General features: G+C 39.2%; 1 protein-coding gene across 5 annotated transcripts in view; it reads right to left on the minus strand.

Moving 5' to 3' along the window:
* SLC39A8 (solute carrier family 39 member 8) overlaps nucleotides 1-26,152 on the minus strand; it is a 61,329-nt gene that overhangs the window by 13,199 nt on the left and 21,978 nt on the right. For 3 of the 5 annotated variants that reach the window (XM_061478223.1, XM_061478216.1, XM_061478230.1), the window contains one exon: nucleotides 4,034-4,202. In XM_061478223.1, coding sequence (XP_061334207.1) covers nucleotides 4,034-4,202 — 169 coding nt within the window. Of the gene's footprint in view, nucleotides 1-4,033; nucleotides 4,203-11,088; nucleotides 11,481-26,152 lie in introns of those variants that run through there. The other 2 variants (XM_061478212.1, XM_061478236.1) reach the window with 2 other exon arrangements.

Here is a 26,152-nt window from a genome sequence, read left to right on the forward strand (position 1 = left end):
TGTGGCAAAAAACGTTAAAGGTTGCAGTGAAGAGGTCTACAATACTGCCTCAAGTGATGCCACAGAACCACAAAGTTATCCACAAAGACAATGGGTTCATCCATAAAAATTAACTACAAATAACAGCCAAAGTCGACACAATGTTGGTTATATGAGAACAGTTTGATATAATCCAGACAGTTGCGCCACTGTTTTACAATATGTATGTGGAGAAGTTACCATAAATTCCTTTCTGCATAGCAGAAACTAACAGATCAGATTACAATCTTCAGCCTAACTTTCCTGCAACGCAATTGGCAAACACACTAAACTAGATTCCTTACCTGCAACTGGGATGACTGCTTTGTTTGCAAAGTGTCACAATCTTTATATGCAATGAATTTTATATAATGTCAAGAACAGAAAGCATCAGAAACATTTAAAGCATTTGCAAAACATAAATCATGCCAGTTCAAACATTCATTTGCCATTTTTGAGAGACAGAGCGAGGGAAAAACACACAACTAGATAGGGTAGATTCACTAAGCTATACAGGAGACAAATTTCCATTACAATAAATGCCAATTCAGCTTGTAAATTATTTCTTTTTAAGTCAAATCTATAATAAACACATGGTCTTCCAAAGCCATCATGAGTCACAAACCACTGTTTACAGTCTGGGATTACTATGGGAGCACAATTTTAAACTGAGTTAGAAAATAAAAACCCCATTTATCAGATATGAAGTGCACAGTGTGCTTGCCTGAATAACTTCATCAGACACAGTAAATTAGAACAAGTTTCAAAAATTGTAAGACCCAGTACTAATTACTTTTTGCAACAAAAGAGGATAAATTTACAAATGGTGTGTGTAGTTCAGTGGATGATAAAAACAATACAAGAATGGGGCTTAAAACCAAGCACAAAGAAAAAAAAAAATAGGTTACTGCCAAATTGTGAGACAAGTTTTCACAATACTGTAGTTTCACTAACAAATGGTCTAACTTTCATGCTGAAAGTTCAGAACAGCAAAACATACTGGGACACTTATCTTGAAGTATATGTTATAAATGATACAACTGTCACCATTTTGTATGCTTAATGCAATGGAATATGTCTCATAATGAATTAATGGGCCTGTGCTCATAAGTAGGCACATATTCTAATACACTGGGATATAGTATCCCCTAGATCTGGATAGCCCAAAGAATTTAGGATTTTACATATTGATGTTTTGGTGCTGATTTACTCACCCAAAGTGGAAGAATAAGGAGAAATTAAAATAAGCAATTAAACAACCTCAATGAAAGAATAAATTAAGTATTATCCAACCTAGGCATTTCACTGCAATAAGCCTCAGCAATATGGGGACTAATTTAAACTAATGAAATTTTTAACAGAATAAAATAAATCTAAGATCTTTCTTATACATTTTTTAGGAAGGTGCTCGCGGGCCTTGTGTCAAGTTTTTCTTTGAGTTCAAAAAGACCTGAAATGTAATTAGAAAGGAAAAAAAAAAACCCAAACAGTATTAGCTCATAATTACGCAAGTACGGGAACTGGTACTTCAAGAAAAATACCACAAATAGGAAATATGGGTGGAGGGGTTGATAAAATTCCAAGACAACCAATATTGCAAAAGTTCCTGCATTGTGGACTGTATTTCACAGTATCACGTAGGCACCACTGTCTTAAAAGTGGTTTTATTCACTGGGACTCCATCCACACTAAGCTAAGGCTATGTACCTCAAAGCTGGTTAATCTGACTTTTTGCATCAGAGCAGAGCATTCTGCTTAGGACACAGACTGTCTTCCTCAGGGACTGGTGGCACGGTCAGCCTTGGCCAACTCCCATTATTCTTTCTGTCTCTAGAACTGTAGCCCCAACAAAGAGATAACCAATATACCCAAAGGCACCAGAAATCCAAAAAGCAAAATGGCAGGAGTGAAAGTAAGGTACCCTCCTTAGAACAACAGTGCTCAGCTCTGTGCCTTATGAGAAGTGGAATGACTGCTCTGGGCCTTCTCGAGGCAGGCTCGAACTTTTCCTTAGTCCTGTCCTAGGACAAAGGGGAAATGAGCGTATGAATAACTTTCTGAGGAAGCCAAGCAGAGAGCACAGAGCTTGGACAGAGGCAACACTAGTGTACGTTTCCAGCTATTTCAAGTAGCTCTATAAACCTCTCCCATTATCTTTCAGAGAAGCAAGAAAGGGAAGGACATGAGTGTGCCCCCAGGGTCAGCCAGGTTAGACATGAGTTATACAGACCGCAAGGAAAAAGACAAGCCAGATACTGCATTTCAACTTCTACTCTGCTTCAGCAGCACTTTTCTGCTATTGCAAGTAGCTGCCTGATAAAGCTTACTGTGCTAGTTTCTTCTGTATGTCTTGTCCATTTGTATTTTGGAATACAGAGTATCATTATGTGTGTGGGAGTCCCTGGGCAGAAAATTCACTTAAACGCAGCTGGAAACATACATAGAGGATTTTGCTTCATGGACAGCAACTGAAATCATCTCATCTCAATGCTGCCACAATACAAACTAATTTTGTGATAGGGTGGGGGTGTGTGTAAATTGGTATCTGCATTTGGCACCGAGTCTTTCTGTGAAGGCTTCCAAAAGCCTTCCTTTGAGCCCCCTTCCAAACAGGTACCACTATTGTGTCATTGTGTCACAGCTTCATATACTTGTGGTTTTAAAACCATAGGCGTTGCAGATTTCTTACACTGTGGCCAAGGGAGGGGCAGGGATAAGGCTGCCTTGCTTATCTGCCTACTGGACATAGCTTCTGAACTGGCAGGATAAAAGAAAAACAAGAGGGATGGTCTAAACAGCTAAGGTTAACTATAGGTCAAGCTTTCCATGTACAACCTACTTAAAACAGTCCCAAATAAAAAAACAGAGAAAGACAGATCCTACCCTCCAGTGCAGATATTATGGACTTCTTGACAATATGTGCCCTCATACAGTATAAGCCATCTAGAACAACCATGGTAAATTGATGCTATGGCTTCAGTGATTAATCAAATATAATTTTAATTATTCAGTGACATAGCTAAGTTTTAGGAATGATCTGTGATTCTTAATAAATATCATCTCTTATATTAACCAGAATGTTATTAATACTAATATTGCAAAAGTTATGAAAATTTATGAAAAATACTGTTGTAACTCCTCTCACAAATACTGACATTAGGCACCTGCTCATCCAAGATCCTAACTTTTGACTTTATTTCAGCTGATTCCCTTGAAATAATAAATTTATTTGGAATACTGAGTCAAATAAATAGACAAAACAGGCCATTATCTATTTGATCCTTGTCAGTGCAACAAGCAACTTCATTAACCGGCTGAATCTTCCCTGTCCTACACTTTATAATGCACTGTACAATTTTGTACATAATAAGTACTGAAATAACAGTGAGGAAAAGAGGAGGAAGGATACTCAGCCATGTGATGATGTTCCACATGCACAGAAGATGAAATAAAAGCGGGAGTTGGAGTTTGGAAAGAATATGAGTATTTTCCCTCAGTAAAACAGTCACTGGCTCCCTTGATGTCATGACTCCCACCTGCAAATTATTCCACTTGAAAGCAGTCCCTTAAATATTTTACCTTGACTTGCTTTGGTTCATACACATCCCCCTAAGTCCAATTTCCCACTGTATATCACCTGCACAAACTTCCCTTCTGTACTCCCATCTTCTGTCCTTTTAACCAGCTATTAGTGAGAGTCCTTACGCTTCAAGGCACAAACCATTATCCAAATAAAACAAGTCACAAGGACTCTTCCTTTAAGAGCTAAGTTATTCCATAACAAGATACTTGGTTCTTTCACCCTTCTCTAGAACACTTTGAATAGATCACTGTCAAGAGAGGATATTTGTTTAGATAATTCACTGACCTGAAGCAGTATTTTAATTTTATATTACCACTTTACAACTACATCCTCCTAAACAAGGTAGTCCTATTACATATAGACAAATGCTTACTATTCCCCTAAGAAAACCCCACCTCAGTAGCAGTATAAATGCAATTAATGTTAACTGACCTTGTAAAGAATGTGGTTTGGATGTATCCACAAAATTTTCCTGATCATCACATGGGTGAAAAACGAGCTGTTGCAAAACAGCAGGACATATCGTGGAGAAGTTTGAATACGATACGAGACTGTTGTTCGGTACCCCATGCAATGAAAAAATTTCCTCACCAGTCAAGCACTGGAACAAAACAAGGATTTTATCAACTTAATACATTAACGCAAAACCAAGAAATAAGTCATACAGTGAAAAACCCAAGAATTACAACATGAAAATACCGTGACACATTTTCAAGGAAGCGTACACACTGTTTGCGCCTTGTGCATAAAACCACTCTGCTTAATGTGAAGCAAAAGCAATTTGAAGTATCTTCAGATAAATCACAAATCAACAAAACGTGTTCTAAGTAGACATTTGCAAATCTTGTGCCCTATGAACCACGACAGTTAAACCTTACAATATATTTGGAGGAATAGCTCAAAGTAATTATAATCTCATGTAATAACAAAATAATTACATAGAAGAACAGACTAGATGCAGTTAAAGTCTCAGTGACAGAATTATGTCAGAAAATGACTGGTAATTCAGTGACCCCTTATTCATACAAGAATCCATAGCTACCTTACAAAATGCACTTCTTACCTCCCCAAACCAGATGTTTAAAAACGGTCTAAACATTAGTAGCATTTATCATTTTTTCATACATTTTATAGCAATAATTATTAACAGCAAACGTTGTTTTGTAAAACCGTCCCATACTCCAATGAGATCTCCACTTTGCCTTCAGCTCAGGACAGAAACAGTATCTAAGAAGTCAAGGATAAAAGTACTTAGCAGCACTAACCCAGGCCAGGGGCAGGGCTGGTTGCTCTGTTTCTTACTTTCAATCAAAAATATGTCTCTAGTCCGTGAAGTATCTTAAAATATACATTTAGAGAAAAAAAATAGTATTTTTAATATGAAATGTTCTATACTGCTGAAGTCCTTCATCTCACACTTTCCATTTATTCACATTCACTATTTTCTACAACAATCAATAAGGAAAAAGTGCTCTTTTTTGAGTGTAAACAAAAGTGAATTGGCTTTCTGCTGTACAATAAATGCATACAGAGGTTGAGCCTCAAGCCACAAAAAAAAAAATCAACTTTTTTACTTCTATCTGGATATCTAATATAGAGTATAAGTCTCCCTGTAGCAAATCTCAGTGGGGTTGCAAAAGTAAAGCACTGGAAGCCTTAGCTAAATAAAAAAACAAATGGTCACTCCCTGCACTTTTCAGTTTTGCCTTCAGATTCCACAACACTTCCAATAACGCAAGATTATTATTTGTAAAGAAAATTCCTTCTAGAGATAAGCCAAAGCAACTGCAAGTCATTTATTTCAACAGAGCTGCTTCCGCTTCCATTAATGCATATTTTTCTAACACTGTCCAAAAGGTGAAAGGCATGCACACAACATTTGACTGTAACTATTTCTGATTCAGCTTGGAGGAAGAGAACATGCAGGCCAATTCAAGTTACCTCCAACTAAATTACATCCAGGATGCTTCTGTGCTTCCTCTTTGACAACCCAGTCTATAAGAGCACTCCAAGTACATGACTGAACTTAAACATAAGTTTTGTTAAAGCCATGAGACCTTGAAGACTCAAATATATACAAGCAACGTACATATACTTTCCTCTTTCAGCTAATGTCAAAGTATCACTTATAAAAGAAATATAACTTGATAACAGAAAATGTGGTTTTTTTGCTTTCAAGCACATTGGTCCACTCAATCTCAATGGAAGTAGCGCATCACTCGAGAGACAGCCTTTAGCAGCCCAATACATGAACCTCTGGAGCTTTCTAAACATAACTTAGATTATGTGTCTCACCATTTTACAGTTAACTCCATATTATGGATTAATGCAAGATAAATGGCTAATATGTCCAGTGAAACAACGAAAGGATAGCTGTGGTTTAGAGGAACAGTTCCTATATGGTGTTTCTTGTATTACTGGCTCACAGAGCCATTTCTGGAAGTCTGCAGTGAAAAAAACCTTAGAAAATCAAGCTTGTAGGAGCTGAAAATTCATAACATAACTGTCTCTAATAGAAATCACCTTTAACTATCTCATTCCTAGAAATACAGAATGGATTACTGGTATTTTAAAATACTAATATATTAGCATTACTATTAGTTCACAAAAATCCAAACCATGTTGTAGGTAGAAAAATAGATTACGGAGAGAACATAAATCAGACACAGCATGAATAGTAAACTTGAGACTTGTAACTTTGGATAGGTACAAACAAACAAACAAGAAATACCATGGACAAGAGCTCTTTTATATGAAGATGACAAACAGCATTTTATTTAATTACTCTCATTATTCTGACCAGGGGCAAACCCATAGGATAATGATTCCTATAAATGATTCATTATTGTAAGTCACCTCATCCTCACAGTAAACTCCTACATACATCCAAGAGCTAAAAAGCAAGTTTGCATGAGTTCACTGACACAATTAAAGGATTAATTAAAAGATTAGATCTATTGGAAGCCTTGGACTGGAGCAACTCGTGTGCACATTGCAAAACTGCATTTATCTTTGGCAAATAAATACATTAAGACAGCCACACTGCTGTAAAAACATAAGGAAATTTAGCCTCATGGAACAGGGGACTCAGAATGATATCCTGGCTTACCAGGACTACCATCATGTCTGCCCCCTGCTATTCAGTAAGCCTGTTAGGTAAGGGAACTGGCCATAATGTGACTGTCACCAAGAGTTTAATAAACAATTGCAAAAAAGATATGACATAAGAGATCAGGTCCCTGAACTGTTAAAAAAAATAACTTAAAAAATGTTTTCATTAGAACTGGGGAGGACTTAAACTAGTAGAATGTATACAAACTATTCAGGCTAACAAAAAAAGCTATCAACTAGGTTATTTAAACAGATGTTCACTTTTCTCCTAGCAAGGTTCTCCCAAAAATGATTGACCAATATGGGTTGGGTTTCTTTAAGATGGTAAATTAAATAAAGTGACACCCAACTATCTAGAATCTCTTTACACCTGTATAGTTATAAACAAAGCAAATGCCAGCTCACCACATCCTCTGAAGGAAAGGATGGGACAAATGCAGAGAGGACCTCTATGTGGAAAATTAACAAAAATAATACAGTCCAACCATCCTGCAGTCCTTTTTCTGATCTTCAGCCATTTTCTTATCTTTGTTCTACCTTTGTTTTATCTGTAGCATTCCACATGTGAAGTACTAAAGATACCCAGCAGCAACCTGGACTGCAGTTTCTTGATCTTGCAGGATTAAATACTAGCCTAGCCCACACCAGAGCTGATCAGTGGGTCACTCAGCAGCAACAGGAAAGAAAGAATGCAGTGAATACCTACATGACCAGCATTTTTACTTTATTGTTTTACTTAGCTTGAGCCTGAATCAGGCAAAGTAGAGACATACAACTATGTCTTCCCCAACTTACTTGTAACAAATTAAAGAATCTAAAGCTGATGTGGTGACAGTTTTTTTGTCACTCAGCACGGGTAAGAACTGGATGGTAGGAGACCACCATGCCTTCAAGAAGCAGCACTCCATGAGAGTCAAACCAGATGAAGCTGGTTTGCCTTTGTGTGCTGTACTGGTTTCACATAGACCCTGACATGTTCAAGGCAGCTGCTCATGCTGGGAGCTGAACACTGTACATGAATGCTGAAATTTGCTGAAGATACTGTAGGAATAAGCCATTTACAGGGTAGAACAAGTAAGCCTATTTATTTTCTCGCTGGCCCGGAAACATCAGACTCTTTTCTGAGGTAAAAATTACTTATATCTGTTCATGAATAAAAGTAAAGATTTTAACTTCATTTTGTCCAAATATTTTGTTTAAAAATTAAAATGCATTACATTAAGACACAGTATCCAGGCATAACATCTAGACTGGCATAAACACAGATTTAGAAAACTCAGAGAAGGAAACTGGAGCACGATTTTAGCACTTACTGATTACGTCAAAGCACAAAATAAAGGTGATGTTAAGAAGCTTTCTTTCCAGTGCCCATTTACCTCCCATGTATTTTTTGACCAAAGTTTTTAAGCGTGTAATTTGATCCTTCACCACACATGTGTATTGCTATCATACTACAATTAAACAATGATAGAAGATCAAATATATTTCTATGGTTTTAAATCTTCTTAATAAAATAAAGAGTGAGTAAACATGCCAGCATCTATTATACTGAAATTGCTAATTTATCACTATTAGTAGGGCTAAAATGTGTTGGAATCTCACAGTCAAATGTGAAAAGCCAGCAGTGAACAGTATTTGAGATTGCTCAGTTACTACTTATTTCTCTGACAGTATGTCAGTTTATATATGAAGCAAAGGTGATAACAGAAAAAATGAAGAGCAAAGAAAATATAAAATTATATAAAATATAAACATTTTCTTATATAAACACATATATATAAGAAATATATGTTTATATAAGAAAATACAAACATAAAAGTGCTTGAAGGAAAAAAAAAAAAAGAGACCAAAACCGTAAGTGACTGGAGACAATTCAAACATTCCAAACAGTGCCCCCCAAAAACTGGGGTTTTTTTTTGTCTTTTACAGGAAAAAAATTAACATCTTCATGGACACTATAGGACATACATTACCATAAATGCCTACATGAGCACATATTCAAATACCATCATCAACAAATTAAACAATATTTTCTTCTCCTTTATCTTTTTGTGTCAACTTGGGATCAAAGGAAAACAGAAATCAAACATTCATTTTCCTCTGACTTACACATCCAGACTCCTTCAAACTGTAAGAAAAAGGAACAGCTTCTGGTGGACCCTCTCTTGTAAGATTAATACACTTAACAGAATTGTTATGAACAAAACATTAAAACTAAACACCAGTTCTGGGCTGAAATGAACACAGACTGTTCCTACTGGGTTTTGAAGTGCTGTATCACCTGCCCCTTACAGATCAGCTCTCCACTAAAAATTACTTCAGGCTTGGATAAGGGACTCTCTGACAGAGCAGGGGTGTGTTATCTTGATTATAAGAAAGGCCTGGGAGTCACCCCACTAGCTCTGGACACTGAAGTTAAGAACTGAAACTTTAAGATAAACCTTGTTTCCTCCTGTAGTCAGATATTTATGCAGCCTGAATGGATTCAGCCTGCCTGAGAAAGACCTGAATTATTCTCCAGAGGCATTTATTTTCCCTTACAGAGAATCGGTAAAGCTTAGGCATCTGATGTCTTCCAACACACAAAGATTAGGCCACTTTGTGTCTTCTTTCATAACAGCAGATACTCTAAATTATCAACTTGTAAGCATTAAGAGTTTGAAAATGATCATGTATGATCTACTTTGTATTCTTTCATAACAGCAGATACTCTAAATTATCAACTTGTAAGCATTAAGAGTTTGAAAATGATCATGTATGATCTACTTCGTATATGTATTCTTTTGCATGTACCACCTGCCCCAAGTCATCGATACACCTAACATCTATGAGGGATCAAAAGCCAGGAGCACTTACTTAAAAGGTACTGGCTGATAAAGCAGCTGTAAGGCCAATTTAAAAAAAAAATACAAGTAACTCAGCAGAAAAAAGTATGCACATTTCAGTACGGTGCCCTAGATATTGTTTAAAATGGACACAACTAGAACAGGACTGTAAAAAAAGTCTCAGTTAAAATTCAAATGACTGACAGGGAACACACATTTACAGTCATAAGAAAGTATTACTTTTTTTTCCCCTCTGTATCCTGTGCCAAAGCCTGTGTACGAGGGCTACGTGCTTTTACAGAGAAAAAACCTGAAGGACTGAAGAATCAACTCATTTCTATGGCCTTTGAAAGAAAGCTCCTTTTCATAGCCATATTCAACACTGCAAACTTGTATTTAGCATGTGTGGTGGGGAATGTTTATGTTTTTAATTCACTGTGTTGGAACAGTGTTCAATTTGTGAGATTTGAAAGCAGTGACTATGGAAATATTGCCATGCTTATACTGAATACTACATTGATTTCAGTGGCATTAACTCCCAATTAAACCTCTCGTAAGTTTTAGACATTAGAAGACATCAGAATTGCCCTCTTTCTAAACCAAAGTTTGCTTATCCAAGGTTTGTCTTCCTTACAGAACACGCAAAAGAGATACTACTCCAAATGCAGAACAATTTTCTCAAGGTCCCTAGAACTGTGCCTCTTCTGTTTCTTAAGCAGTGGAAGCAAACCAGAGCAAACAGTCATCCCTGCTTTCCTTTCATTTCTGTGACTGACTTCATGTCCCTGGCTCCTGAGCATAAGGAAATCTCCACCAGCCTCAAGAATCTCCTTCAAAAAAACAAACAGATGAAATGAAATACGATACGAAATTACATGGACTTTAAAAGTAGCAGCGAGGTCTGAGTTTTGTATGGAGACACTAAACAGAGTAACATATTTTTATAAAAAGTAATATTCCAGGAATATTTAGTCAGCAAATTAAACATTTTTCAGCAGCTTTTAGTAGATTAATTAATGGGTGTACGCTTTGCACTCAGCTGAGAGATGTGAACACTTCTGAAAGTTTCATCACACAAGCAGATCTGCCTATTATCAAGTTTGTGCTATCACATGACAATTGTATTTTAACAAGTCCCGAAGATTTGCTTATACAACTCTTATACACTTTTTGCTGCTCTCCAGATGCTATTTACACGGGAAAAGTACCAGTTTAAACGCTGAGCAGTGAAGAGGTAGAGCTAATCCCACGGGCAGCCCCGCACGGCAGCACCGCACTGATGGATGGGGCAGTTCCTTCCCTCCGCACTCTGGTCTCACAGCGGACCGGTGCCTTTGCCCGAAACCCGGGCCCAGCGCCCCAGGAGGTATCTGCTCCCTCCCACTTTCCCCGCTTCAACGTGAGGAAACACGACGGCGATCAGCTTGAGGAACCTACGGCGGAGTCCTCACTGCTGGGCGCCCTGGTTCCTGGACGCGCGTTTCTAGCCCAGCCCTCACCGCGGCCGCGGAGCCGAAGCGGCAGCCGGACGAGCCTGGCTCCCCCGCGTACCTGGTTGTAGTGCAGGTGGGTGAGCGGCAGCACGGCGCCCAGGGCCGGCGCGGCGCCCAGCCGGCGCAGCAGCGCGGACAGCTGCGCGGCCGACAGGCTGCGGTTGGCCCCGAAGACGCGCAGCACATCGTCGGCGAAGGCGTTCGATGGGAGCATCTCCGGCCCCGCGGGACACGGCGAGTGTCGCTGGGCGCGCAGCACGGCGCAGCCCTCCGCACCGCCCACCAGCCCAGGGCTCCGCGGGGCGGGAGCAGCGCCCGCCCGGCCCGGCTCCTCCCCGGGGGGCGTAGTGGGGAGACGAGACGGGGCGGGCACCGCTAGCTGCTGCGATCCCCCCAGCCCCTGCGGGAGTCCCCAAGGGCCCGTCCCGGTTTTTGGTCCCCGTCGTGGCTCTCACCGTCCCCACAGGCCTGCGTTAGGGCAGAAGGGCGCAGGGGGCTGTCCGGAGTTGACCCCTCGCACATGGCGCAAACTGGAAGGCTGCAAAACTCCCGGTTGGTGCCAGCCCTGCCGCCGGGACCAAGGGTCACACAACCACCGGACATATCCACGGCGGCATACAGCTTTTTCCGTGCCGCCCCAAGGGCTGCTTCCAGAGGTACCTGCCGAGCCCAGCCTGCTCCCTCCGCCAGGCAAGACCCCGCTTCCACATGCCCTGACCCACAAATACCAGATGGGACAGTCGAGGCCAAGGTCCAGACCCAGGCCAGGCCCACAGGGAGGTACACACCTCACCTCGTCAACAGTATCTCCACAGTCGAGGCATCTGGACCTTGGAATGAGCAGTTAGGTTGGCAGCAGTTAGGCAACTCACTTCTCTAAGGCCCCCTCCCTCCTGCAGGTTGAGACACGGATTTGTGCCTCGTCTACCTTTTTAGGAAGGTTTAACGCATAACCCCATGCTGTTTCATGGATGCCTTTAGACAGGAGAAAATTGTGACTGGTCTCAGGATTATATTCCCGAGGAGTATCGCTCAAGTAGTTGAGATAAAAATCCTCATGTTTCAGGACAGCAGCCATGTATTAGCTGCTCTAGCTCAGGAGGGATTTGTACTATTAACAAGTTATTCTGTAACCGCCTGTTACAAAATTTCTTATGTATCTCTGTAGTGGGCAGAGACAGTGTATTTTTAGAGGTATGGCTTTTTAACAGATTCTCATTTAGACCTCTGTGTGTGTAACTGAGCTGAATTACATGAGATGAGACACTGTCCCCAGTTCCAGACTTTCTGAAACTGGAATTTTTTTTTACTGTGTGTGCCAAGCAGTCTTGGTAACAGCAGGAAAGAAGGAGCCATGGTTAAAGATACTTCACAAGCAGCAGAACTCGTTTGGATAAATCCTTCATAAACAACTTCCAATCCCTGATGCAAACTGAATCTCGCAGGGAAAAAAAAAATAAAATAAAAAAATGGCTGCAGCATAACCCACTAATAGAGGGATGGGTATGAAAAGGCGGGAATTAAATATCTACAGAGCTACAATCATACTGGAAATCCTGTTACTCTTCCTGAATTAGAGCTCAAATAGCTAATGTACTTTCATTCTTTCCTTGCACTTGGTTGGTGGCACCTAAACAGCCCTGGCACAATTTAGCTGCAGTACGTTCCAAATGACGGTACCCTGGGGCTGAAGCTGCTCCACCCTACCCACCTCTCCTTCTCCATGTGCATTTTGGGTCACTTCCAGGGAAATCAACACCAGATTTCCTCTGCTGCTGAGGGAATCGCAGCATTCTTCAGGCTGCAATATCATTAGCAGAACTGGCACCTCCTACATTTCCTTCTTCAGTGTGTCTGTTTCTAAACACTGCCTTAGTAAAAAGTCAGTTATTGAAAGCATTTTCAAACTTTTGTAAGTCTAAATTTGAAAAGTGCCTTATGACCAGTAGATAAATTGGAGACAACTGCAAACCGGTTAAAACAGGTAAATCAAAACAGGTTGCTGGTTGCATCAGAAAGATCTGTCAGTGCTCTGCTGTCCAAGGCCAAAGCGTTAATCTCAAAATCAATTATTTTAAGATTTCCTTTTTATCAGTAACGGAAATAAAGGATTATTTAAATGAGTGTAATTAAACAAACTCATATTTGCATTGGTTCTTAGGCCTATATTTGCATAATGCTGAAATGCTCAAGGAATTCCTGTATAATTCCATTAAGAATTATTCTCTGTTGCCAATCCTCTGCAGGATGAAAATCCTGCTCTATTTCCAACAGCCAAAATTTTTCTTCAAGGAGTGACGCATTCACACTGCTCAAGTTTAAAATAAAAGGTTTCTATACTGAGTCTTACCAAAATGAGACCACAAGAAATAGAAAGGTGTACTAACAGTTAGACCAGAGGTCATGTATCTTTCAAATCATGTATATAGAACTTGAAGACTTGTTGTGATGTACAGACCCCATCAGGAAGCCTGATCTTTGTTCCTGTCAAGTCTGATAAAGCTTAGCCAAATACTAACAGCCAAATTCTCCTTCTCAAACTGAAAGAACAATCTGTTTGTACACTGTAAACCAAGTACGTCCCAACAGTACTTCACGGTCCTGATTCACTATTGTTTCGTTTCCTGCTTTTCTTACACCTGTATGGTGTTACAGCACATTTTAACCAACACAAGGTGCCAGCGCACCAGATGGTGACGGGCAGCAGGCAAGACAATACACAATCAGCTCCTCCAATCTTCTAAAGGACCAGATCCTCTCTGAAGTGGGTTTCTCTTTGGAAATTCAGTGAAGTTGTAGCTAATTACATAAAAGTTAGAAGGATTTGAAGTCATATGTCTTATTTACTTGCCTCAAAGTCAGAAGAACCCTCTGTTTATTGTTATTCAAGCCAATTGAAAGAAATCTACTGGAAAATAGCCATCATATTACAATTCTGTCATTTGGCACGTAAAATAGACACACTCCTCCCTTGTATTCTTGTATTGCACCCTTTTTCTCTCAACTCTTAGCTGGATTAACTATTTAAATAGGATTAAAAAATGATGTCCTGCAACTAAACACCCTTGAATGAAATGACATATAGCAGTGGATATTTCTAGGGGAATTACCTAGGTAAATATCTAAAAATATTGGACTGACACCTTTTTTCATGTATTTTCCCCAAGTAATTCTCTTCATTGTGGTAAGTGAATTCCCAGCAGTTCTACGGGGTCATTTTTAACTTGGCTAGGCAGTCTCAAATGCTCACAGGGCTGTACTTTAACTTCCAAAGCCCCACATCAAACAAACAGCAGATTAATAGCATGCTAAGATAGATACTCAGTTTTCAATATTGCCAGCTCCAGAGTCTTGCACTTCTCAATTCTGTGTTCTCACAAATACTAAAAGGGAATTCAGGGACTGGAGCTCTAGGAACACTGTCAAAGGGTACTGTGAAGACTCAAAACGACAGAAGCCAAATAAAAGACATGCCGTTTAGCTTAAAAATCTGAACATAAAAAAAAAGCCTGAATCTTAGCAATCTGCAGATGTTGACTCATTTTTGAAAGCTTGGGTTTATAGAATGACACTAAAAATATTACAATATATGTCATAGTAGAACAGTTTCTGAAACTACAGAATTAAAAGGAATCTTTCCTTTAAGGCATATTGGCCAAAATGCCTTGTACTGATATAGTAAAACAGCTGAAAAAGTGGGATCTCAAGTTTTACAAAAGAGTTTTATTCTAATTTTAATAGTTTAATAGTGAGCTTGGGGCACGGGCCTCTAAGTACAAGAGGTATAATGGCATTGCTATGGTAAATCAATCATAACATGCTTCTTTTCTGAGGCTGTGCTATTGGGATCAGTTGTGTATTGTTTACTACCTGAGAAGCTTGGCTCCCGCAAAAGGTGAACATTATGCAATCAATTTCACCCAGCAAGAGGTATTACTTGTTCTACAACCCTCCACTAGCCAGTTCATTAGCTCTCCCTGTGAAACTCCAAAATACACTGCATCTGAGAAGAAATATGATCCATTTGCTCCTTAGGACTAAATACTGTTTAAGCAAGCATCTTTAAAATAAAATCTCTATAATAAAATAATCAGATAATAATCTTCATTGCCTACATTTCCAAATACTAATATATAGAGATATTTAAGGATCTTAAACCACAAGAGGAGTTCTCTTTAATAGAGATAAGCAGATGAAATTATCTTCAGTTCATAGCTGCTCATTAAAAAAATAAGCTTAATAAAATTCCACTGACACTTTGTTAGCATAGAGTCAAGATTATTAGGTCATGTTTCTACTGTCAAAGCTTAAAGTTGTTTTGAATCTGAAGTTTTGGCCTAGGGCCATCTGTAATTTTCTTTTGGTAAACAGGCTTCTAACTTACATATCTAGTATCTGCTGGGATATGGCCTTGGATGGTATGAAGTCAGATAGTGCCTGGAGAGCTGGGCCAGCCTGCAAGAGCTGTGAGTCATGACTCAACGTACTCAAGACAGGTGTGCAGAGAGACAGGAAGTAATAAGCTCTCTTAAAAGAGAGTAGTAGTCATCTTCACATTACTCAAATACAGGAGAGTCATCTTCTGGGGGAAAAAAATAAATAAATAAATCATAGAATCATAGAATGGTTTGGGTTGGAAAGGACCTTAAGACCATCAAGTTCCAACCCCCCTGCCAGGAGCAGGGACATCTCACCCTGGAAATGTGTCACCCAAGGTTCTGTCCAACCTGGCCTTGAACACTGCCAGAGATGAAGCGTTTACCACTTCGGGCAACCTGCTCCAGTGCCTCACCACCCTCACAACAAAGAGCTTCCTCCTTTTATCCAACCTGAACTTCCCCTGCTTAAGTTTAAACCCATTGCCCTTTATCCTATCACTACAGTCCCTAATGAAGAGCCCTTTTCCGGCATTCTTTTAGGCCAAAATACATGTCTTTTGCAATTTGGGGGGTTGGGGTGGGGGTTTGAAGACACTACACATTCTTATCAGTTAAACTTCTTTTTGTCAAAAGAGGGAAGTTCAGCAGTTTGGAGTTGTTGTTAAGGTAGTCTTGTTTTAAACTGTAGCTTTGTAAAAGGATTCTTACATTCACAAATTCAAAGTGAAACATTTCAGCAATTCTCCTCAAGACTTGCAAACACACTTTGAAATTCAAATTTTCTATTGTTCTAAAACCCAACCTTTAAGTCTCAAAATCATTGATGGAACAGTTTCTGTTTTGTTGGAACGTGCCTAATAGGACCTCTTACCTGATGATGACCTTTAAATCCACCAGAGGATCCCAGGGGAGTCTGAAAACTACAAGCTCAGATTGTATTGACATATCTTCACCAAATTGTATGTATCTAAAGAACAAGGGTTACCAGAGAATAAAGGAGAAGCAGTCATATGTCAATATTAGTAAGATTAGATAAGCAGAGTAGTATCAGCAGGATATCTGAGACACAACATGCTGGTGTATTTTATAGGCTGGATTCTGCAGGGATCAAGATGAACCCTGTGACACACCAGCTGCAGGAGACATTTAGGGTTTTTTCTCATAATCCAGTGAGGTGAAAAAGTACAGTTTCTGGGAAGGCACCAAAACAGCCTTACAAGCTCCCATTACAGGACCTAGGAAGAAATAATTATTCTGGACGCTTTATAAATCAGTGTCCTTCAATACATCATTCCCTTTGTTTGTTTCTTGGAAATACAGCTGCTAAACATGCTTGAATAAGCAAATTCTTTCTGAAAACCTGGAAACTCAGCTCTGAGTTTGAAAATCATGTCAGTATGCTTAGCATATCTCTAAAATAGGTGCTCTCCAGGCTCCTGGGATTGGCAAACCAAACCCAGCTTATTTTTTCAACAACTCCTAAATGAGAGGGTTGAAAAGGTGCTATAAGGTAGAAGACATCTTCAGAGGAAAACCACAGCTGCAGCTAACACTTTCCTAGTTTGGGATGCAGTAGGTTATAGGACAATATCAGACATTAGAAAATAGGTTTTCTAAAACTCTGACAACTCATAATTATGATGTAGAATACAGCCACAAGATGCCTTTAAGTCTACATAAGAACTAAATAGGATTGAATACTCACACTGATAATCAAGACATTCAAGTGCACCAGACAGGACATTATAAAAGGTAAGAGAAATGCATACAAGCCCTTACATTTAGATATAATGGTTAGGTATGACGTTGCCTACAAGACAACCTTGCCAAGTTTGGATTTCATACATGCCAAAGTGGAGCTTCTAATACCATACACAGCAGAAGCACAATAATATCAACCAAAGGCAGTTCCTATTTCATCTGAAGGTTGTTGAAATCTGAAGCATTACACGTTTGAGTTATTATGGACTTAGTTCACACAACAGTAGAATCCATTCCCATGCTTATTTCACAAAATATGACTGTGCATAAACACAAACAGGAGAGGTGCTTAGAATATTCTACCACTAAATAATTCATAGAAAAATCTTTAACATATGCAGCCCCAGGCTATACACCCATAGGCTATACATGGCACTCGAAACCTAATGTCTAAGGCATCTAGCAAAGAAAGAAGATTCTATTCAGTGTTAGCATAAATAGAATTTGCAAATTTTTTAAAAGCAATCTTAGGAATCTGAAAGCTATTAGTAATTTATGTACTTCAAGTATTTTTAGAATGCTTGTCCTTTAAAGGAAAATATACACAGTTCAGTGAAACACAGAACTCTTACTGTTTTCCATGTTCTGTACATTTTCATGAAGAGCATGGATGCATCTGACTTCAAGGATTTAATTGAGCTGATGCTTGTGTGCTAAAAATCTGTGGAGTGGAATAAACCCTGCCAAAGGGTAACAATGTCACTAGGTCTTCCTTCACCAAATACCTCTTTCAGTTACATGTGCAGATTGATAAATAGATTCAACTTACATCACAGTACATTCTAGATTTCACTAGAATTTATGGGGAGAAGAATGGGGAAAGCTCCTCTGTAAGGGTTCCTCACATGCAGGAGGAAACAATACTTCAGTAGTGAGTAGCTGTTCATCAGTGTTCATTCACTGGTTTTACTTTCTCTAACAGATTTTCTAGTCAAGCAGAATATTTCAGCATTCACCCTTCCTACAGAGCCCTGTCTTCCAAGATACGTCACTCTCTTGAGCAAAGTACAAGAGGACATGAAATTTAGATATTCCCTTGGCATTCTCACTTATCACTAGAGAAAGAGATGTGTATATGCACAGTGGCATTTCAGTATTTGACTAACTTATCTGCAACAGCCTTTGGCAGTATGTAGTGTAAGTTTGAACCTTTTCTCACTGCTACTCAAAGTGCCAGAATGTTAATGCAACAGTTATTTCCCACAAGCAAGTATTTAATGTATACTCATCTGTATAGTGGTGGTAGTTTTCAGACTTCATATCACTGTTTATGTAAGAATTTTGAATGCCATTTGTAACTTCAGCACGGCACACTTAAGAGTTTTAGTAAGTGCTGGAGTTTAACGTTACAGCATGTGCGCGTTCAGGTGTTGGGGTTTTTGGGGGGGAGGACGGGTGTGTGTGTGTGAGGAAAACCATCTGTAAGTGACCACAGATTCTTTTCATATTCAATTATTTTTGCTTCAAAACCTTGTACTTTCATTTAGGCCTAACACCATTAAGCCTAGCTTACTCAGGCAGGAGTACGTCCAGTTCTGCTGATTAGTCATTATACATAATATGTGCAGAACGGGAAGGCTGAAGTCATGAATGTACCTGCACATTGATTCTAAAGGAGTCATAAGTTTACAGAACCAGAAAGTTTCTATGACTTTAAAAAAAACAACCAAACAAAAAAAAACAACACACCACAAAACCAAGAAACAATCAACCTTTAAAAGCCCCAAGGTTTTGGAAGCTGTATGCTAACTTATTATCAGGTCAGCACACTGAAAAACCACTGACCCACCATCTTTGTTTACCACAGCTTGGAAATGGGTGACTCAAACCTTAAAAAAAGGAAAAAAAAAAAAAAGGAAAAAAGAAAAAGCACCCCAAACAAACAAAACCAACCACAACCTTCCAAAGTGTATTTACTATCAGCTGCAGAATCGAAAGTGTTAAAATGGCTAAAGAATAACACAGTACAAACATTTGGCAGAGAATGCTTCCTGAACAAGTTACAGATTTGCAACTGCAGGCCACATGAAAAAATTCACAAGAGAAATCAGAGAACTAGTTCAACACTAGTAATTTTAAGGAAGCTGGCTGCACAAGTGTCTGATAATTTTACAGCTCAATTCACACATTGTTTTATTATCCTAACCCTAAAATGCTGTAGAAGATTTTTAGCAACTGAACACTTTTAGAGGTCTTTGAAGACTAAATACGCTATGTTAAGTGCTTTGAATCTGTTTATGCTCTTCTGGTACAAATCACAGTAGACTCTCTGGCAAAGCAGAACAGAGGATGAATTACAATCACAATTTGTAAGTCAAAAAATTAAGAGTCCTGTGATCTCTGTTTGCTTGGCCTACAAAAGGTGTCCTTTCAAAGAAGCTCAGCAGGGAGAAAAGAAACATAGGAGTTCAAGTCAGCTTTTCCCTGTTTTCATGAGCTTGCAGAAACAGCATTTTCCAAGTTCTAGACTGCAGAAGCAGACAATAAGTTGCTACAGATGAAGAAATAGCCCCTCTATATCCACCTGTAGAGCTGACAAAATATACCAACGTGAACAGATCATAAAATTATTCTAAAGTAACTCCTGCTGTAGTTTTTCAGCTCTTAGAATCATAGAATAGTTAAGGTTGGAAAGGACCTTAAGATCTTCTAGTTCCAGCCCCCTTGCCATGGGCAGGGACACCTCACACCCAAGGCTCTGTCCAACCTGGCCTTGAGCACTGCCAGGCATGGAGCATTCACAACCTCCCTGGGCAACCCATTCCAGTGCCTCACCACACTTCCTGTAAAGAATTTCTTCCCTGTATGCAATCTAAACTTCCCCTGTGTAAGTTTTAACCCATTACCCCATGTCCTATCACTACAGTCCCTAGTGAAGAGTCGCTCTCCAGCATCCTTGTAGGCCCCCTTCGGATATTGGAAGGCTGCTATGAGGTCTCCACGCAGCCTTCTCTTCTCCAGGCTGAACAGCCCCAACTTTCTCAGCTTACCTTCACATATTCTCATATTTGTGTGCTTTCTGAGCTATTAACTGGAAGAGAACCAATTTAAAAAACAAAACAAAACAAATGGCCTTAAGCAACTACCCTAGAAATGGTTCATTTTAGGGTTGGGTAGAAACCACCATACCATACAAGAGCACTGCATAAACAGTCAGAAAGCTTCATAAGTGAGCAATTATCAGTACAACTGACACCACATTGTTGTTGAGATTCCTATCATAGTTGCTTGTGGTTAATTACAATTCTTAAGGAAAGAAAGATTGAGCAGATTGACCCTGATAAGTAAACACAGTTTCAGTCCTCACTGAACAGTAACCAAAGCAATAATTTAACAGCAATAGGGACCACAAGCATGACCTTCATTTGAGAATTTCAAGAATACTCAGTTTAACAAGCTCATCTTCCTAAAAACCGTGGGTGAAGAAAATACTACATTAGTTTGTAAGGACTGGGAAGCTTACAAATAGTGCAGTTCTTTTTTTTAACTCTTACTGCACACCACCCCGTTTCTCTAGAGAACAGGTCTCCTACAAACACCATTCAACAAGGGCAAGGGTGTGTTTAGGATTAAATTCCTAAACAACAGAAGCAAAAGGGGTCAGCTCAAAATTTGAGAGGCAAAGCACTTTACCAAGACTTTTATTAAATAATTAAAAACAAAACAAAACCACCTTAAGACACAGAAACCCCTGTAATTTAAGGACATCCTGTAATTTTGTTGCTTAGGAGCACGGAAGCAAAGTTGGTCACAATAACATGGGAGAAGCATGAAATTATCTATTTCTAGCAACACATAACCTAACTGTGGTAAGAGGTGACTCTCCCTAACTGTTCCAAACTTTGAGCTAATCTCTTTTTTTTAGGAAAAGCATTCACCACTAACACCTCTTGAGATAAACAACAGGCAAAAGATTTCATGTGTGGCAAAGCTGCCATGTCAGTGAAATATCTGCCGTCAGGTCCTAAATGCCAAGAGGCCACGAGTTTTCTGCCAAAGACCAGCTGAAGCACAGCATTAAAACATGATCTTTGGATTTCACAGCATACAAGGAATAGCAAAGGAAGGGTTTAGAAAGCATTAAATAACTATTTCGGGGACAGGAAGGGGGAGTTGAAGCTGTAACTACACTGTCAGAGGAATCCAGAATTAAGTAATGGTTCTCCAATATGGTCCTGCATTTTAATTTTTTCATGCTCTTGTCATTTCCAACATACTTAAACATAATAACCACTTAGATGGTGTTTGAGAAATCTGAAGCAATCTCAGACTGACTGGTAACATCAGAAGTTGTCAGAAACAGAATGGTTTAAGAGAGCAGGAACAGCCAACTTATTCCTGCAGTGCCCATTACAATTACCAGCTCAGGGCTAGTAAGCTCAGCATCATGTACTACCTTCTTCTCCTCAGATGTATAGAGAACATTATTAAGAACGCAATAATTTCATTGTATTGGTACATCTGCTAGCACTTTCGTGTTTTAAATGGCTAGAGAATTTGAAGAACATTGCTAAAGCATCCCACGTTACATCGTTAAAGACCCAAAACCACACACAAGTTTTGTGTTGTAAATTTACCAATTCTGTGAAATGTTAGGAATTTCCAAGGCATAAATCATTAAATGCGTGATGCAACATCACACATGCTTCACTTCTACAGAGTATTTTCTTGTCATTTTAGTATCTTAGGATTTTTTTCCCCTAAGAGATGTTTAAAGTTTTTGTTGTGATTAAAAATAATGCTTGAATTATTGTGCACTTATTAAACATACAAAAATTCAAAATGAATTTGCTTAATCCTATCTAGGTGATTGAAAAGAACATAAATACAATTCAGATAATTTAGTTATAAGTATACATACCTTTGTTTACAGAGAAGAGATTCTGCCAGTGTCAGCTAATACATACTGTGACTATGACACTTGCATCTCAATACTTCCGTCTTCTCAGGTAGGTTTCCCTACTGTTTAGAATGTAAACCTTTCCCCTCTGTCCTTCACTTGACTTGGTAGTAAGAAACATGAGAGTGTTTGAAATTTGAACAAAACCTCCTTGTCCTCACAGTACAAGGGGCGGAGGAAGACACAGCTAGAGCAATAGGCTGTTCTTGGTGCCTTACGCCACCCCCTTTGACAAAAGCCAAAGGACAGGACTCTACAGAGGCCATTCAAGGGCAGCTGTTCCTGGGTCTCTTGCTTCCAGTGCCTTCTCCATACTTTGTTATGGAGTTTTCTGGTGAGTGCACCAAAAATTAAAAGTTATTTCATTTTATTTTTTTAAAAAAAGATTAGACTTCTCTGAGACATTTTGATGGCTATTACAAACATGTGAGAAAGGTGTTAGCCTCATGATGGAAAAACACAATGCCTAACACCTGCCCTAATACTACATTCAATGGTGACTTTAAATTGCCAGGCAAAGGTTGTACATACACACAACTTCCCTTTTGGTCTTTTTAAGGAAGCAACAGGATTTGACTTCTTGATCACAAAATCTGGCAAGGATATGGTCTTCATACACAAATTGGACACAGGTAGGAGTTGATCACAATGCTAAATTGAAGAAGAAAATCTTCATCTCCTGCTACAAGACTGAAGGAGTAAATAACTTAATATTAACTGTGAAGTTATTCTCATATTCCAGTATGTGAAAACAACTGCCAACACTCAAGAAAGATTGTGCTAAACACTTCCAAATGATTTGTTCAAAACAAACTCCCATCAGAAAGATACCATGAACACTTATCCATCGCAGCTCTTAAAAATGACCAACTGTTCTGGTTTTAAAGCCATTTCACATTCTTGAATTGAAACTTCAGATTTTACATTATTTTAGTACCACTAACTACTACTCTGTTTAACACTGAACAAACTAAGCCTTTCCCTCACTAAAACCAATGAAAAGTATCTTCTTAAGAGCCAGAATTCTGCAATTAATAGGGAAAGGACTGGACAAGGATGAGAGGATTTCTCTCTCTCTCTCTCCTCTTAAATGTCTAAGGAGAAATAAAATTATTTAGATAAAGCCACAGAGCTGTAATGTATGGCCTAAATCAGTTTCATAATTTCTAGCAGATGCACAGAGACAGCAGAGAGGCATGGATATGAACAACACAGCAGTCATAGATGGCTGTTAGAAGACAAGCAGAGAGGAAAGTCGGGGCCATACATCAAGAAAAGGTCAGATCAACAAGTGTGCTGCTGAGCAGGGAACTGGAATCATCCTGAGAAAGTTAATGTGCGCTACCTTAAATAGTGTTCTCACTTGCTTCCTAGCAAGTTGTACAAAATTAAACGCATTCAGTAACAGCTCATGACTATATTGCATATTTATTTTGATCTATAACACACTTCTTTGCTTTTTTAGGGTATTACCTTTTAATCCTGTTACAGCAAACCATGGTATCAGAGAATATGTGGCACAGCTCCTGCCAAGAGGAGGAGATTCACAGCTGTCCTCTTGGCCTGCCCCTGCCCTTGAATCCCAGCACCCTGCTGATCAACAGCAAGGGCTGTGCCCATGCCGTTTGTTCTGCTCTGACAGGTGCTGGCATCTGGCAGCATTCCCTGCAAGCAGACAGTTGCAGAGATCTGAAGACTTGGCTGCAAGTCAGAAAGACAAGCTCATGGAACGCACAGAAGGATCCGGAGGACGCAAAGGTGTTAAATCCCTGTCATGTAAGGCTAAAGTTGAAAACACAGCACTGCACCAGCTACTAAGAAGAAAAAAAATGACTGCCACAGCTGAACCCAGGACAACCGCTTCTGTCCTGGCACAGCCAAAGGCTGCTCTAAACTGTGCTGGCTGGCAGCAGTTACAGACACTTTCACAGAAGCTAGAACATCATCACCACCACCAAAATCATTTGAAATTAAGTATTGCCAAGTATTTACCAGAAAACCTAGAAGATGCCCCTTAGCTCTGCATCATCTTCCAGCTCAACACACATTAAGTTATTTGAGCTGCCGAAAATATGCTGTCTGGATTATTTGCAGCTCCAGATCTGGCTCAAAGCAGTAAACCCTGTAGTCTTTCCTCTAAATGGAAGACGGAGAGATTAGACTTCAGCATCAGATACCAGCACTCTGCTTTCTTCTGGGATTGCAAGGGCTGTTTTGCTTCCATTGTTTAACAACTGTGACCCTACAGCTTTAGTGCTACATTAACAGGAAGGACTCCCTTGAGGCTGCTAGCAACACTAAAGACAATCAACCTGCAAAACTGAGCTTTCTTTCAATTCATTGCGTTTAAATACTGAGAATTCCACATGTCATCATCCTCGAGAAGTTACTTTATGTCTTCTCAATATTACCTACTTTTTAGCACATCACCTTCCCCTGGACTGATGCTATTCCTGTTTATTTACTTTACACTAAACAAAGAGTTACGTTATCAGGAGACCTATAAATGTAGCCTATCAAGCCATAAACAGATTGATTCTCCATAAGAATCTGTTTAGAAATCCATTCTAAAAAATCACAATGCTGTCATCCTACCACAAAAGTTTCAGTTTTGTCTGTTTGGGCAGGGTTTTGCTTGTTGCTGCCAGGAAAAACACTATATACTTCTGAGGTCAGAACAACACTAGATTATAAGCAGCTACTTGAAAATTCTAAGATTCATCAAAGCAGAAAGATTTTTTCCTTCTAAGTTGTACAGATCAACATGAAAACTTTATTCCAAAATTGTACACGCACTTTGCACAAATGAAAAAATTACATGAGGTTTAGGACAGTATAAACATGGCACCGGTTGACTCAGACAACCTGAGACTCCATAAGGTGGTTTTAAATTACATTAGAGCCACAGAACTGCATATGGGAAAGAACTGTAAAATAATGGGTAAATATAGACAGATTGGTAGGCTTTGTAATACATGTCCTTAGCTATGCGAAGTCACATCTTGTAACAATCATGTAGGCTTCTTATCAATGGAGATAATATTTGATGTTTCAAGTCAGAGTTTGTCAAACACTGAAGTATTCATTCGTAACATTTAAAATTTCTTACAGAAGTAAATGAAGAAAGTCTGTCATTACAGTGAAAAGATAAATTACATCTTGGCAAAGCTGTTTCAGTTACAGTATAGACACCAAATGCTAGTTTGTTTTTTTTTATTTTAATATACTAAACCAATTATTCAACACTTGCTGGGCAAAGAGCTAATATGTCTCATTTACCTTGGGATTAGACAGTTTCTAATCCACAGGAAGCTATCCTTAATTAGAGAGTGACCATACTGTAGTTAGGTTGGAATCCAGGATGTGAAAGCCTCCAGTGGAGCACTGGTTTATTTTTAGTGCAGTCCATACGGTTGATTTTAAGAAGTTAATCTTAATCCAGACTCTAAAAGCATACGGACAGTGCACAGCTAGCTACTCACACCAATGTGTTAGTGAGAAACTCTGTGCTTCTAAAACCCTTTGGGAAGGGACAAGTAGGGTAGCCAAGGCCTCTGCACATGAGTACTAACATGAAAGTAGATTCAGAAGCAACTACATTTGCTAAGGAACTAAGGACCTAATGAAAGAACTCAGCTACGAACCCAGGCCTGAATTTCTGCCACACCAACAATAAAGCTTTCAGTCACTTACCGGGAACACCCAGTATGTCAGCCTTTCACCAAGTATTTATTAGGGAGCCATTAATTACAATGTACCCAAGTGCTAGAGTATTTCATTTCCCTCTGCTCTGATACAATTATTGTTCTTGATAAACCAGAATTGTAGGTAATGCTCTGGCTTTATGCCGGACTGTATATTTGGTTTTGGTGATATAATCTGACTGCACTGGATGTTTTATAAGAAACATGCTGCTAAAAGGATAATTTGAAACTTTTTGATTTGTTTGGACAACTGAGAACTTGGCCGTTCCTATTGCAGCCTTCTCTGCACAAACACAGCGACTCTGAGGGAGAAGAAAATTATTTTGACACTGTAAAGCAGGCATTTCAGTTTTGTTTTGAAGATTTACTTGAGAAATT

Source organism: Pezoporus flaviventris, unplaced genomic scaffold, assembly GCF_033815535.1.
Source record: "Pezoporus flaviventris isolate CSIRO_AGI_PZ_B2104156 unplaced genomic scaffold, CSIRO_AGI_Pfla_v1 ptg000002l, whole genome shotgun sequence".
Lineage (NCBI taxonomy): Eukaryota > Metazoa > Chordata > Aves > Psittaciformes > Psittacidae > Pezoporus > Pezoporus flaviventris.